At 31.7% G+C, this 18,213-nt stretch overlaps 1 protein-coding gene across 1 annotated transcript; it reads left to right on the top strand.

Annotated features, from left to right (window-relative positions):
- The first annotated feature begins 10,687 nt into the window (after window positions 1–10,687).
- Window positions 10,688–12,822, top strand: LOC113400275 (clavesin-2-like). Its single transcript, XM_026639796.2, has one exon. It carries the CDS (start codon window positions 10,790–10,792, stop codon window positions 11,780–11,782), a length of 993 nt encoding a protein of 330 aa, XP_026495581.1. The 5' UTR covers window positions 10,688–10,789; the 3' UTR covers window positions 11,783–12,822.
- Window positions 12,823–18,213: the final 5,391 nt, after the last annotated feature.

The raw sequence follows: 18,213 nt of genomic DNA, 5'->3' as shown, positions 1-18,213 counted from the left end.
AATTACGTGATAAGGGTTTTGCCTAAATAATAAAAATATTGTTATCATAAAATTCGACTTGTTTAAATCGAGACCTATTGATGTTTATGTAAAAAAAAAACAATTTTAATATTACAGCGTTATTTAAATTTTTATTGAAACAAGTTATTTTATGAAGAAAAAGTAAAAACATGAACATTCTGCAATCAGTAGACGTTATTCAAAAATATATAAATATTCATGCTTATCCAATCAGCCTTAATGCATTGTATTGACGTGGATGTAACACAAAACCTGCCTTTACTTGCTTCAATGCGCACGCTCTCTCCAGATTTCTCGAGCGGTATGAACATTTTATTTGCATGCAAGTGCATACGAGACCAATTATAATTAAGTACATCAGATAAGGTAAATTCTAACCTCATACATGGTATGTTTATGTATAATTAGATCTTAAAAATTTGGAACGCAATATATTTCGATGCCTTTATTATACTACTCGTAGTATCTGGACTAGTCATCTGTAGTAATTGCATGCGAAAGAATGAAGTAATGATTTCAAGAACGAATCTTGAAATTTAAACTAAGTAAGAAAATAAGTGTCTATATCATTGGTTGAGTCTATGTGTTACGTCTTTAAATATAATATTATCTTTCTTTATGAAATAAAAGGGAAATGTGGTAATTACAGTTTTGTAATTCTATTTAAAAATAATAAAATATTATTTTATAAATAGACTATTATTCTCTAACATTGGCTATTATCGTCAAAGTGTTAGATAAACTAATCATTTAAAGTAGAAAAATATAATTTGTATACTTACTGTTAGGTTATTATCTATAAGTTTATTTTCCTGATTGCTTTACTCTTTTATTTTTTTATTTCTTAATAGAAATGTTTCAGAAAATTATTGTGTACTGCTATAAGTATACTCAAAGCCTTATTTTTCATATACAAGTGTTAATACAATAACGAATCATTAGCAACGTGTTTCATAAGTTTAATTATATTTCCGGAATGGTAAATTACGAAACGATTATTTTTCTTCCTAGGCTCAATAATAATAACAACTTTAAAGTGATTTGAAATTTATTCACATTTAATTATGACAAAGTTATCATAGATTGTTACATATTCGACTTATTTGTTATTTTCAAATTGAACTGCACAGTTATTACGTAATAAAGAAGTCATTGTTACTCATTTCTATAGGTAGACATAGCAACATAATTTGTATACAATTATATAACTAAACATTTTTATGAAACTCGATCGAGCGACTGTGCCGATGTAAACACGGCATTAGGTATGTTTTATTTTGTTCGACTCTACAACATGCAGATGAGCTTGTGCGTGAGTCAGACCGTATCTTAGCCACTGTCTTATCTGACAGTGACCTTATTGTGTATCTGTGCTTAAAGTTATTTAAAGTGTATTTTTATACTTTATCATATGCAAAAAAATGATTACAATTTGTATAAACTTTTAATAACAATTATTTCAGAATGCGTTTATAAAAATATAAAAACGCATTTAAGAATTTTCACCCTACTTGAATAAATTTTAACACGTTAGGGGTTGTTTTAAAAATAGTCTAGGTTGTACAACATCCTTATTATTTTCGTATATCATAATATTAATTTTAACAGACAGACAGATTTTTTTTAATTACGTAGTATTCTTTTTATTTGTGTATGCATTTATCGTTTATTTTTGTTTAAAATTGTATAAATACATAGCTTAGTTATAAATATGAAATTCGTGTGAGGATGCAATAAGGTCAGACGATAATATTTCTCTAACTTTTAAAACGTCTACAACTAAGGCCTTGAGTAACTGCATTTTGTTTTACCTTGTAATACCTAATAACATTTTAAAGATTGGCATTGACTGGCTGTTTTAATTTACATTATACATGCCTGTCTCATGCACACGATGAGTACAAATGTATCTTATTTAAGGTCATTGCTCCGCTCCCTAGTATATAGTCTAGAAGCTTCCTCAATTAACAGGCTATCTAACGATTTTTTTTCTCATGTCTGAGTGTTAATACCTGTGATGCGTGCGGGCAAGCATAGCCTCTCTAGATAATCTCTCTCCTTTATAGTATATATTATGGATAAGTATTTTTCGATATATATAAATTTAGCTTCCTATTTATGTCATCATGTCAGCCGCCATGACGCCATATTGGGACGTTAGGGGATATCTTACTTTTTTAACCGAAATGTCCCGACGTACACCAACAAGGGTGTAGGTAAAGTAATGTAAAAATATCAGAAAATTTATTTATAAAACGGTCATTGTTCATTTCACGCAACCGACTGATTACTGTTGCAATAAAAGTAATAAGTAAGCATTGATAAGTTCACAGGCAAAAGCATCATAACGAAAGTAATTTACATTGTACAGTAATATTTGATGCTAATACAAATAGTATAATGGCCTTCTGACCGAGCTTATTCGACCGAAATGATATTAAAGACTCTTATGACATCAGACTCAGATAGCATCTGTGGAGTGATGAAATGAATGCAAGTTAATTATGTAGAATATTTATTCATAAAATATATTCTTATCAAATTATATTGACAGAAGCATTGATGTGGATACTAATAGAACATTTATTATATATTTAAGATCTATTTTTTGTTAAAAGTTGTGCACTGACTTACTATCTATCACATCACATCGAGGTACATTTTTATTATGTATAATATTTCAAACAGCCGAGAGACGGTCTCTCGTTCAAATGTCGGACATAATTGTCTTATAAATAGACTTTGTTCTGATTATAACAACATTTGCTCTACAATTGCGAATCTTGACTTTTTTTGATATTTTACCTAAATTTATGAAAAAAATTTACGAACAATAATAATAATAATACTTTAATTCATATTAATATTTATTCTTAGATTCTTTATTTTAATTTTATTTTTCTATTGTAATGTTTTGTTTAGATTCTATGATATCGTATTAGTTATTAAATTGTTTAGTTCATTAAAAACATAGACAATTAAGTTTTTAAGCAAATGATGTGTACCTATTACCTTTAATTGTCACTCATATCAGACCTAAGAATTTGTTTTAAGTGTAACATAGTTGTAAGTTTTTAATATGTATGATTTAAATGTACCTATAAATTACAGGCTGATCTAAGGAAAATGTTGACAATAATGGTACATACAACACATACCTTATTTGTATTCCTTTATTGCAACCATCCTATGCAAGTACTTGTATGGTAACATATAACAACTTACAACGGTTAGAATTTTCTCGTCACCTATTCTTATCTTTCGAACAGGTGGAGCCATCTGATCTTCTATCTATTCTTTGTTCACAATCATATGAGCTGTTACGTCAGAGTCTACGAGTATGTACCAGTTTATACAATCATTCAGATTCCTAGCTGAAAAAGCTGGTTTTCAACATTTATTTTCTTGTACCAACAATTTTTAATCAAATGCCCATTTTTATTATAATAAAACCGCCGAGGTCTTTTATTGTAGTAAAATTTCATCGTCGTCATCATCGAGCCATTCATCGTCAACTTGAAATGAAATATTTCTCAATTTATGAGCCGATGATATTTTACTCTTCAATTCTTGCTTTAGTCTCTCATATTGTATTTATTACATCTTTTAATAAATCAACCTTGCAAAGAGTCTTGAAAAGTCTGTTGTAAATTGAGCCATACTTAGCTTGCTGATTTAGCAACTTGCATGTGTATGTAATTGGTTTAACCTACTAACAGTACTAACTTTGATTTGACTTTTAAAACTTTTTTATCATCTAATTTACCGCCTTTATCGAATTCGACACATTTCCACAGTTCAAGTTGTAAATAGGATTTCACGGCAAAACTCTAGCTCGCTTAATTGTCACGGTCAGTGAGCTTTTCATTGAAATCACAGTATGTTATTTGCTATTTTTCAAAATGATGATTTTCAATAATGCTCTTAATAGCTCCCCGTCCCGACTTCGTACGGGTAAAACAATGATTTTAGCCTGATTATTTCGATACAATGAGACAAAACCATTCGCTAACTGATCTAAATCATAACTAAAATAATATACAACATATTAACCTACTATATTACTATGGCCTATGTTCAATTAATTTTATGTAAAAATTTCATATCAATAGAATTTGTAGTTTTTGTATTATTTATTATTATATTTTTTTATTTTATATAATAGATAGATGGACGAGCAAGTGGGCTACCTGATGACAAGTGGTCACTACCACCCATAGACATTGTCGCTGTAAGAAATAATAACCATTCCTGAAACTCAAACTCAGTCAATTTATGTCCCTTGTGCTTGTAGTTACACTCACCCTTTAAACCGGCATACAATAATACTAAGTATTGATGTTAGCCGGTAAAATATATAATAATGGGTGGTACCCAAACGGATGTACCTACTAAGTATGTACAATAACAATTTTTCAACCATTAGAATGACATTCAAATGGAGTTTTATCAATATATTTTTATAAAGTCGGCCAAAATTAATTAAAGCAAAGAAGTAAGCACCATAGAATGTTATGTCGCTTGCGTCTGAGGCTACACTGGCTTACTCACCTTTCAAACCGGCAATCAATAATACTGAGTTCTACTCTTTGGAGAAAGAATATCCGATGAAAGGGTACCAACCTACCCAGGTGGGTTTGCACAGAGCCCTTCCACGAAGTAAACTCATTATTCTCTCACTTCATAAGCTAATGAAACGACAATCCAATAAAGAAGTGAGACAGCTTTATCTGTTCTTCGGGCCTTGGAGTCTCAATACTGCTAAAATTCTTACTCAATCTGAGCTGCCTTTAAAATTATTTTGGCTTTATGAGAAACTTAAAAATATTTTTTATTCATATCATTCATAACAACTATTTAATTATGCCTTTCTCAGAAATAAAATATCGTGCCGCAGGCCTTTCGGTATATATTCTTTCCTCAACAACCTTTCCTCTTTATAATATTAGTATTACATACAAAAGACTGTGCGGAAAAGCTAAGGGAATATGGAGGTCCCTTGAAAATATTATGAGCGTGATTATTATATTAACGGTCTGTATAGGTAATTGTAAATGGCAATCGTCGATTACAAAAATCAGTTCTAGAAAAATAAAATAGCTTTAATTTGAATATTCGTTTAAAATATTCAACGGTAAAGTTTTTATGTGTATTCGCTAAAATGGTAAGGGTTTGTCGTATATCTGTATGTATATTTAACAAGTTTTTTTAGATTTCTTTTTGCTATTTTACGAATGGCATATAAATTATTTTTTTTGGCTGTGTCAGGCTGGTCATCCAATCGAGGTGTCGTTAGCCAGCTGGGCTCTAATTCGCGCAGACTCATGACCGCGACGTTACCAAGAGGACTCTCATCTAATTTGGTTCGTATATTCTTAGAGTTTGAAAAATAGTTGACCCTAAGGCCATTTCTGTAACTTAGCGTAATATTTTCAAGCTCAAAACGCTCAATAATATATTAGATCATAATTATTGTATTGTCCGACCTTGTTGTATTGCTAAGTATATGATATTGAAGGATAAGCTTAATAAAGTGCCTTAAGTCGAATCTTATTATACTCATAATATTTTTTTAATCGTTCGCTTCCTTGGTATAATATATTTTTCAATGATAATAACATTCTCGCGCTGACCGATGTCAATGTAAGATTTAAGTTGTTTTACATTATTATTGTAACTATTTTTACTTGCAAAGGTAATGGTCTTACATCAAACTTATTCAAGTGATATCTTATTGTATGCTCTGATAAGGATAGCAAAATTTGCATTGTAATGTTTAAAACACAATGATATAATATAAAAGCTGCTATGATGTAGGTGCGTGTCGGGAATTTATAAGTATAGCTTGAATGACACCTTTCAGTCTAACACTACTTCTCTCTCTGTCTCTGTGTGAGTGTATGTGCTGTTTTTAGTATATTACGAGTGCGTTAAAGTCTAAATTATGGGTCTGACTAAATCCTCTTGTTTCTCAATAAATAAGTATATATTTATAGTGCTTTGTTTCGTGCCTTTTATTATTGTAATTTTCTATTTTATCGTAGACAAGGCTGGTAAGAGGTTAGGTGCAGAACAAACGGCTTAACATGATTGCCAAGGGAAGGTAATGTAACACAGGTAACTTTCAAACTCCAGCCATTTTTTGCAGAAAACCCCCGAATATCTATATTAGCACGACACTAGATTCGAATCTACTACGTTATTATCGCTCAAAATCTACTAAATGAACGATACTGAAACACTCATACATAGTATAAATCTATACACGAATGAAGGCGAGCCCCCCCACGTAAAATTATCGGCAAATATAATCTAATTTGTATTTTGCTGTCATCATCTTGCCATATTGCAAGTACGAGTGTCACTCACGTGCATTAGCTCGCCGATAATTTTAAGTGGAGGGGCGCGTCTTCGCGTGTGAATAGATCTATTATACTTAACTTTATATGTATGGATTTAAACCTGCAAATGTAGAAACCCAGTAAGTACCTTTTATTTATGAGTCATAACTTGAATAACCGCTTCTAAACTAAATAAATAAAAATAATAGGCGTGTAAAAATGAATGTTATCCCAGATATTTTGGGCTAATAATAGTTTGCATTCATTTTGGTAATTATGAAAGAATGGAAAGGTTAGAAATTCTACAAGTAAAAAACTACAGATTATTATATGTTATAGTATTCTGTTATATTTTATTTTAACTATTATAATTAAGTAAAATGCCTCTATATTTAATTTAAAAAATTGAATATTAATGCTTATTACGTTCACGTGTCAATGCTATGGAGTTAGATGCTGATCATGAAAGAAAAGTTTTATTCTAGCTCTCATAAAGTTAAACAAATGGGTACATCACAATTTTATTATACTTATATAGAATTGTCATGTATTAAGTTTAAAAACACATAAGAAAAAAAAATGTCACTGATCACATAGCAAAACTGGCTTTAATATATCTCTGTGTTTATTATCTTAAAATGTGGCCTGATCAGCGCTCAAGATTCTTAAAATTTCCGTATTCATATTATTTTCGTTTAAAAAAAAATCAAACTTGTTTTTTTCAATATAAAACTAGTTTGCTACATATCTGTTTAAATTTGAATATATATGTTTAACGGCCACTAGGAAGTTGTTCCAGTCCGTTTGCAGCTGCTCGGTCGTCAACTGCGCGGGCGCCGCGCCGGCATGGGGCCAGGTGTTTTGAAAACACTCAATCACAAATGTCATTAGCTCAAACCTAAACTTTGACTGGCACTAAAAGGAACGTCATCGTATGAAAACATCTCGTTTCTAGTTACTTTAAATTTCAAATACATTTTTCAAGTTATGTATTAAAATATGATAGTTTTTGATAGCAATGAAAAAGAATATAGGTAACTAACGCACTATTGTGTAGGTAAATACGATATTTCTAGAGACAATTTAAATGTCAGAAGGTACAAAAATATCTTAGATTTATATAATGGCTAAATATCTGTCTAGCTCAGATATATCTCCACTAAAAACAGTTTTACTTTATTTATAATACGACACTGTTCTACTTAGCTACGTATGTCCGTTTTAATTTGACTTCCAAAATTGCGATAAATTAAATACCACAGACTATTCAAGAACTCAATAAGAAGATAAGAAGAATACAATATTATAATATCATGTCAATTCAATGTCAGAGTTGTTTATTTGTCTTTATATTTCGTGTGATTGGAATCTATTCAAAAAAATAAATAAAGTGTATATCTGTGATTTTAAAATAACTGACTCTTTTTAAATTAATAAGTATAGTATACAACTATTTGCGAGTTATCTATACCAAATCAACCATTATTTTTTAATCTTGAAAACAGCTAAACATTACAAATGCTAACTTAATTATAATAGGCTACTGTAGCTCTGTGACCTAATAATTTATATATTTTATATGTAATTCAAATAGTAGTAATAGATTTTGAAGAATAGTCATCACAAACTGAATTACATGTGCCAGCCACCTTTTATTCGGCTATATAATGTTCTCCTGCCATGCGACCATTACACAGCTGTGTAGCCCTGTGTGAGGAAATTTTAAGGCCCTCTCTATTACTTCACTCTCATATTCCAATGGGATGGCAAACTCCGACCGGAGCGGGATCATTCGCAGGACAAAAGGCTTTATTTGCTCTTTGAGGCAAGGCAACACTGCCCTGGTTGTTACTGAGAATTACTTGACAATAAAATCAGGTAGATTTTATTTTCCTGATCTGGGATGCGAAACCGAGTATTCTTGATAAAGCTACACATGCTAACGACTAGACTAACGAGGTATCCAAGAGCCACCTGTGTGTCCATCAAAGCTGCTTTTTTAATGATTATTATATTGTTCTATAATATATAATTCAACGAGCAAAAGATGAGTATTTTTAAATATGTATATAACTGGTTCTCATCTCATTATTATATAAACTAGTATATTATATGTTATTCATTATCATATTACGCTAGTTCTGCAACTAGTGTGCCTACGCATACTTATAGCGCTGTATCAGATACTACGATAAGTTATCATTATTTTATCTATGGAGATCGATTGCCAATCACCCTAGTTCCAGTTTCATATTCAAATGTATATTTATAAGTTGGGACCTACATAGTTGCTTAATGATAGATGAGAGTTTTATAACACAGGACCGATATTAGACAAGTGAATAGTATTTCAATAGTACTCTGTAATCGTTTTATGTCGAACTATATCTAAAATATGATTATTATGTAATAAGGATATATTCGTAAGGATATACTACTCCTGTTTTAACAATTACATAACGACATAAAAAACGTTCACAGAATGAAACAGTACAGAACGAATTTGAACATTTATATTGATAACTATAAATATACATTATATCATATCTATCATCTTGCAAAGCAATTAATGATATATCGAACTTGTTAAATGCAGTTTTCTATTTAAAAATAGGAATGAAAATCTTGGCTTGGCATTTGTATGCGTTCCATTTGACATGAATGTCAAAGCAATTTATCACGTTTTTGTCGAGTCTAGTCGAGCAACGCTACAACGATGCGTATCACCATTTGCGTGTAACAACATACTAAGGTGGTATGGGCATGTTGGGATACAATCTTCGCATCTTGAAGCTCGGAATAAATCTATTTTTACTCCAGGCACCTCGAGCCTAGTCAGTGCACGGGGCAACGAGTCAACGACCATGCTATGCAACGCCACGGTTATTTTTTTAAAAGTCATTGCCCCTGTACATCAAGCACGACGAACATTTATGTTCGGTTAATGTGACATAATGATCAAATTATGCTTTACGAGTAAGTTCTCTTTAATACGACCCGGAATATTTTACACATCCTTGTTGCTTGCAAGCCGTTGCTAATCCTAATATGAAAAGACCTACTTTGCAAAGAGAAAGTGAACCCAGAGGAATACATAGTCATAGCTATTGTATTATGATAGAGCTTGCGGTCGTTGATGTCTAACGTAGGGCTATGACGTATGCATATACTTACTAGAAATTATGAAAGTCTCGTTAATAAACAAAACATGATTCTATATACATGATAAAGTATCAAATACACAATACCGATTATTCATAGACAAGATAAAAATGTTGTGTACATTCGAGTAGAGTAATATTAAATATTCCGAATTTTATATACCGAGTAGATTTTAAATGAATTTACCGGAATTGTAATATGTTACGAACTCGAGCGTAATTTTTTTTAATGCATCATAATTATGCCGTGTACTTATTTGTCTATCAAAGTATAAAAATGGAGATGCTGTTACTTTACATGCTGCTGGAGTTATGGGTTACCGGTTACGGTTACGAAGTGTACGATAAAGTGAACAAAGCGCGGACGTTATACGATTTTCGGTCATCCGTTTATGCTACACTTATAAGGCTTCATCGAAATAATGGTATACAATGCAGAGTGCTGTCCTGCTTACTCGCGTGAATGCGTCTCGCACGCGCTGCCGACGTCATCGCAGAAACCAGCCAGCCAATTGACCGGTATACAGTCAACCTTCAGTTTTTCTTTTATTTATAACTCGCTTTGCCTGAGTAAGTTATGCTTCGTTTACGCTATGGAAGTTATTTGCTCAACTTGAGCCCCTTCAATAAAATGAAATTGTAATTTAAATTGTATATTGTCATAATACACATAACCACAATATAAAAAAAATGTAAGTAAAAAAAAGTGATATTCAACTAAAGACCAAACTACTAAATACTGTAAACAAAACAATTAAAGAAGTACAAAACACCTGTATAAATCTAAAATTAATGCATCTAAAATTTATTTTTAAAAAGTATGTTTATTAGTGAATATTAAAAATAAGCACGATGCCAATTGTGCATTATGAATTTAGGAAGAGAATACAATTACAATTTTTTGTCATAAACCGGATAGGAAATAACTTGTAAAACTAAAATTCCTTTATAACACTTTTAAAATTTATATAAGTAAATTGGTTATTGAAATCAGTTTATGTTAAAATATTATACTTATTAGATGAATATGAAATACCATTACTCAATGTTAAAATTTAATGAAAAATTTAGTATATCATAAATTTAACAAGCAAGTTGAACGTCAAGTAAGTGTAAACGCAGCATAGTGCGGTTTAATGAACAGACCGTGATGGCGGCGGCGCGCGGAGCGAACACAGTGCGCAGTCGGCCTCGAGCTCTAGGCGGCGCGCGCGCAACACACCGATACATTAGTGAAAGGACGCATGACTCATATTAAGCCCAGAAATGAACGAGTATGTCGAGTACGACTGGAGACTACACCAGATGCAAAATGAACGCCTTTGTGACGTGTCTAGAAAAAGACTTACAGATAGTGATAGACAACGTGCACTCGATGGCCTTAAAGAAGCAGTCGATTCAAGTCTCAACTTAGCCCTTCGCGATAAAAGCCGTTGTCAAGACGACAACTTCTTGCGGCGGTTTTTGTACGCACGAAAGCATGATGTGCAGCAAAGTTTCGAGTTACTAGTACGATATCATCAACATCGCAGGGAACATCCTGAACTATGGGCTACAGCAGACGGAGGTGTATTACGCGCTCTCGCCGATGGATTGCCTGGCGTGCTAGCACAACGTGACCGTCGCGGTCGCTGTGTGCTCCTCATGTTTGCTTCTAATTGGACTCCACATGCGTGTCCTCTACTTTCCGTGTTCAGAGCCTTACTTCTAACTTTGGAACGCACCCTTACCGAATCACAAAATCAAGCCAACGGATATGTTATTATTGTTGACTGGACAGAGTTTACTTTTAAGCAATCGTGTAGTTTACAAGCTAAAGTTTTAAAAATGATGATTGACTGTTTGCAAGACAGTATGCCTGTGCGATTTAAAAGCATACATTTCATCGGCCAACCGTGGTATGTGGAAACAGCACTCGCAGTAATTAAACCTTATCTTAAAGCAAAAACCCGGGAAAGAATAATGTTACATGGAAATAATCTATCCACATTACACGATTCACTGCCGTTGGATATTTTACCTGCAGAGCTAGGAGGAGAAGGTCCCTCCTACAACTCTGAATACTGGCTTCAGGAATTTTGTCGTTGTGAAAATATAGATTCGAAACCAGTGCCCGTAATAGGAACAGCTGCTCCAGTAGATAACGATCTCCCCGCTGCCAAACTTGATAAAGCGTATAAACAAAAAGATAGTCCCAACTTTTCATTTAATGGAAGCGAAAAAAGTGCTAAGTCTGAGTTACTTCGTGATAAAGATTGACTAAGTCGTGTGATCCGACGTGGATGCATTGGACAGCTATGCCGGGCCGCCATCGGGGCGTGTCGATTCATACTCACGTGTATGTGCTACGTGCATGCATTTTGTGATATCAAGTGAATTACTAATTTATTATTTTTACATTGCATTGTATGGACCAAACCAAATTCGAAAGTGAAATATATTCAATAATAACATTATTTCATTACATTGAATTGGGTCTTAAGTTTTATGAACATACCTTTCAAATTATTTTTCCTTCGATCAATCGAAATTTAATGTTAACCTCGCACTGTGGCATTTAAATTTAAATGATTCATCCATATTTTAAAGAGTAGAACAGCTCATCCACTGCTCTCGCCAAAACGATGTCGGACGAGCAAAAATAACGGTTAAAACTTTTGATATTTTGTAATTAAATTAATTCATTACTTCAAGTCCAATCATTCCAGACATATCTTATGAAATGATTCCATGTAACTTTCACATATTATATTTATTTCATCACTAATTGTAGTTTTAACTGATGTGTAACTACTTATATTATCACTTGCGTAAGACTCATGACAATAATTTGACTAAGGCGGAAAGAAGAAATGTAGATAGGTAATTATGCTTTGATAATTTTGCGAGGCTTGTTGCGCATTTACTATTATTTAAGCTGTAAGTTTTAATTTGGATATAAACATTGTAAAATAACTGTATGTCTAGTTTTATATTATTGATAAGTTTAAATGTTTTGGTGCATGTTTAGAAAAACAGTATTACTTATGTATTTTTATCGACAGTAATGTAAAATGAAATAAACTATTAAAGTGTTATACGTTAACTCTCCTGTCGTGTGCAAATGCTCTCTTCGAACATGCTTAGAACAAGATAATTTTAGTTTGTACTGGTCCGTCCACTAAATGAGATTACTAAATCGAGAACAATTTCCAATATGACACTGATATATTATTTATATCGTCCTTGAATATATCGACGTCCAACATGATATTTCGTATCTGATATTATATTTTGAATAAACATAATGGATATAAAAATATTTTTGTTTTAATATAGTTTTTATTTATATAAATATATGTCATGTCATTATATTTGAACAAATATATAAAAATCGATTATAATCGTTCGTTATTTCGATACAAAAAAATATTTTTTACAATGAAAGCTATGTAGTGAATACTACTTTAATTTTCGATCAATAATTATTAATTATACTATACCACTAAGCTGTTATTTAAAACGTAATAACATAACTAAAGATAAAGCGTGTTACGACATTGAGTTATCAACGTTAAACATTTAGTTTGGACATGAATTAAAAATAGTCGAACACGTTGATAATAATTTGCCTATAGCTTCAAAGAGACTAGAAAAAATGTTACCTTAGTGGTTCGATATATAGTCTATATAAAAACATTTGATGTTTTAACAAAAATATCGATAAATCACGATGACAATGCGTTTATTCACTAAAAATCTAATGGTATATTTCTACAGATAGAAAATTGCATTGTGAGTGTTAACAACACACGATGGATACAAGAGTTTCTGCATTGATGCCAATATATACATCCAATTTACCTATATAATGACATAATAAATAGCCTAATAATTAAAGTTTGTGAATGAAAGGGGCTGTTTATATTTGCACTTTTCTAGAAAATCACTAACAAATTCGTGTTGGTTGAAACAAAAATATTATATCGATACCATATTAAAATATTAATTCGAAGTTTGTAGTTTATTAACATGACAAAGACAATCGAATTACAAAAATTCAAATTAAAAATTATAATAGGTGATAATATCACCTTCACATGAATAATTGCGATAATCAATGAAATACACCAATCCCATCTAATCAAACAGCATGAGTGCTCTAAGCTATATTACTTTAAATTACTAGTTACGTAATATCTTTTTACGTTCTACAATAGTACTAACAAATTAAAGTCCAAAATGTACCGGTTTTAAATTAATTTTGGTAGTATGTTACAAAATACCAGAACCTGTCTATATAGATATATTAGTAAAAATTTAAAACAATACTTTACGACCAGATGAAAGACTTGTTTAACACTTTTCCTTTTAATTTATTTTTTTTGTTTAATATAACCTTTATCTCGAACGACGAACGACTGTCATTCTCTGTTTTGAAATTAACTCCGAGCAAGCAGTGAATTTACAAGTGTGCAATTGGTTTTATAAATCTTGCACTTGTTGAGAAAAACATTGTAAGTAAACCTACAACCATATCGTATAAAGTTTCACCATATGTCGTATGTCACCAGCTCGAATTGAAGTAGCGTAGTGTATAAACCTTCTTTGCTCAGCGCCTAAATTTATTAGTGTTATACGTAATCCGAAAGATTTTTTTTAGTAGCAAACTATAATAACATGTACACATAAAATCGTAAGGAAGGTAAACCTGTATGTAGTAGGTACAAACAATATTGTTATTGGGAATAAGTGTTAATTATAATTTGTTGTTACTTATTATGTAACTAGTTTTATTCAAAACGTTTCATACGCCTATAGTTTGAGTTTTCTACTATAAATATCATGGTAAGTTTCCTATTGTGTTAGTACTTGTGTGTGACGTGTTTATTATATGGCACAAATGGTCGGTCACAGTTTATGATGCGCGCGGTAGACAATGGCCAATGACTGGCGCAAAAACAAGAGTGACCATCTCATTATATTTGCATGGATATGATTTTAACTTATGAAGATTTACAAAGCGATCGATGTCTCGGGCATCACAGGCAGCGTAACCAATAAATATTTTTTTTCAATATTACTATATTCTGTTGTGATAATATTCATTATTCTTTTGACTTCGTTTACAATTTGAATCTTTTTGCTTAGATTTATAAAAAATATAAGAACATAACCAGGTATCCATAGCCTTTTGCATGCGTGCCTTATTGACTTTCTATTTTGTATATTAAATATTGAATTTTTGTGATTCTGTTAAATTATTTTCATTAATTAAATTAATCGCATATAGCATATACTAATTAATATCAGTGCATGGCTGCAATATTATTTAATAACTACCTTAGTTACTAATACAAGTTTGCGTCTTTGCAATCCAGCCGTGAAAACCGCCAACGACGCTTGCACTTAGTTAGATTATAACTTACTGGTTATATATATGAAGTGTTTAATAACATCGTATTAAGGAATATAATTCCTGGATTAAAATTATGAATAGTAGCCGCCCTACGTGCACCTCATGTGAGTCACGAGGCTCGTTTCCGCTGCGCGCCCAACGGAAGGTACGACGTACGTAACTATCGACACTTAATATTTTAATCCTCTGCAAAGCCTTGTAATGGCCCGCTAATGTTATTCAATACGCAGAATATTGATTTAGCTTCCTTTTACCAACTGCTTTCATTTAGGGATTCGATTAATGACGGGATCCGATATACATATAAAGGTATATTTATATATTTGAAGTCGTGAAATCGTACTCTAAGTACGTTTTAGATACTAATGTATAAACGATATTTTCAGATTATAATTGAAATGTTGTAAGAAAAATATTCTCAATAAATCCAGAGGCAGACTAAAATGTATTCTAATAAATACATATTCCCAAAATTGTTATATTAAACTTTTAACTATGAACATCTCGAAAGGAATTATTCTATGACGTGAAACCTAAATCTAGTTATAGGAATTAAGAAATATTTTATTTATTAATTATGATAATAAATACTTACGAGTAGTCCCAGTATATCGTTATACTTATTCGTATCGGAAGCTGAAGTAAATCAGTTCTGTTTTTTCTTTTAAGAACTTATTTTTATTTGCATCTTCAGCCTCTATATTCCGAGGTAGTAAGTACCTACAGATGCATCTCCGTCTAAAGCATAACAAGTGCACGGGTGGAAGCAGTCTTCTGGTGATCTCCCCCACAAGATATTTTTAAGAGGCCCTAACGCCTCAACTATGGTCCAAGACTTGACACTATTCGGCGAGGCACCCAACGTGCGGCACCCCGTATTGCATCTCCTGCACAGTATATTGAATGAATGAATGAATGAATTTAAAAATTATGTAGTGTAAATAAACCTATGTATAAGTCGAATGCAAGGAATGTTTACGGTAAGTTTCCTTTAAACGAATCAAACAGAAATGCTTTCACTTAAAGACTAAATCATACATCGTCCTATTTTATACGTATCAATAGCAGCCACATACGCAATGTCATGTTATTAATAGTCACTAAGCGAAACTTCCCCCTACTGTATGTCTTTGATCTTAGCGATAAAACGTAGTCCAATGTAAATATTTAATTTTTAATTATTCAAAATTCTGACCTCGTTCACTTTATGCATCCTCATATAATCGGTGGGATATTTTGTACGAAAACTAACAATTGCATTATAATATGCGAATAATAAATTATTAAGTATAAATTATTTACAAATTGGAAGCAATGACCTAAACAATACTTAAACAAAAAATTAAATCTTATAAGCACAAGAGACGTTAGTCCGTTTAATGAGATCTTATTAAATTCTACGTTACAAAATCGAGCAACTACAAGAAATAATTAATTGCTCTTTTTATGTACCATTACTACAACTATATTCTACAATATACTAGTCATATCTAGAAAAGAGATCCATTTACATTTTAGAGTTTAAGGAGATAATAATATATATGAACAAAAATGGTTCACTTTTTCATTATGCATATGGGGGTTAAAATTATCGCAAATGATCACCTCCTAACGGGAATACGTCGAATTACCAATAACCCTATATATATATACATATATTATATGCGTATATACGAGCGAGCAAATTCAAAACTTTATATACACTGATTGTGTCAAAGGGCATAAAATTTGTTTTCGTTTATTTAAAAAAATATCACATTAGTATGAGCTTAATCTAATAAAAAAACCTCATGCGAAGTTGGGTCGGGTAACTAGTATTTTAAATTAGTACTAGAAACTCTTGCTAAAGATAAATATTTAGCAAAAATGTTTTAATTACTCGCACAATGTGTGCTCTATATATGTAACAAAGGATGAAACTATCATAGTAGGTATGTTACAATGAAAATGAGTTCAAACGCTACACTAATTCAGTAGTACTGTTTTTACATTGTATTGTTTCATAAAATATAATAAGTAGTACAACTTTCGAGCTTCAAACTTACATATAATTACAAAATAAAATAATAAACTCGTATTTAAAAGTAAGTATAAAATCATCTAATTTTAACAAAGGATTGCGCCATTACTCTAATTTAAATATTTGTACAAAACAATGAACAATGTAATTATAAAAAAAACCGTTCAGATAATTACTCAGTAAAATTGTATAAAAAAAAGATTAAACCACGTAATTAGGTCGTCTTAAATGATGCAAAAATAGTGTTTTCAACAGTTCAAGTATTGGCGAGTAAACAGTTACACGGATAAACAATAAAGGTAAGAACGCACTAAGCGGAACTACACTGCAACGTAGAAATGGAGCAATCCGACGCGAGACGCCGCTGTTATTCGGCAACCTCTGATCAAGATGGATTTCAATTATTAATTTACAAAAATATTGACTCTTTAAAAAGTTTATTTGAAAAAGGGAAATAAATTAATGGATCACTTGATAGTAATTCATCACCACCGGCCGTCGCTCATAGATTGCCTCATACAGGCGATGCCAACCATTGGATATTGGATGTCATGTACCTTGTGACTGTTCGTTCGTTAACCTGTTTAATGAACGTACTGTCACAGGAGTAACGCAGTATTGCTGATTGTAGATGGAACATCAGAAGACTGGTTAGTACCAGTCCAGACGCTATCTATACCCTTATTATCAATACATATTTTGGCAAATCATCTCACATTGCGTCTCAAATATATTTATATAGAGTTATTAATCACGAATAATAGCTTGAAAATAGATATGTCACGTCATTTACATATATATATAGTATACTAGCGACAATTGAACTGGACGACGCACCATTGCCGTGTGATTCGTTCTATCTCATACGATTTCATACAATTAATATTTGGCCGCGCCACCGTTGCCGGTACGGTTCCATTTAGTGTGGCCTCACCTTAGGACTTCATTTCCATTAGACTGTAGGTTAGTAACTATTATAGGTATGTATATTAAAGAAAACAAAAATTTGCTTTTTATACAGGAGTAGCAATGTTGCATACATCTTAAATTAAGAACAGTTACAAAGCCAGTCCCATGTATGGAAAAGAATATTAAAATATACTACATAGCCTTCCTGGAAAATTAAAATTATACTATATAAAGTTGTATTATATTTCAAACATCAAACGTAATTTGTATTTTTTATAATATAAAACAGTTTTCGGGTTATTCGAGTCCGGAACAGCAAACTCACAATGCACATCACATCATGGAAAATGGAAATAACCATAG

Source organism: Vanessa tameamea, chromosome 17 (genome assembly GCF_037043105.1).
Source record: "Vanessa tameamea isolate UH-Manoa-2023 chromosome 17, ilVanTame1 primary haplotype, whole genome shotgun sequence".
NCBI classification, from domain to species: Eukaryota; Metazoa; Arthropoda; class Insecta; order Lepidoptera; family Nymphalidae; genus Vanessa; species Vanessa tameamea.
This window is presented reverse-complemented; position numbering and strand designations above follow the sequence as displayed.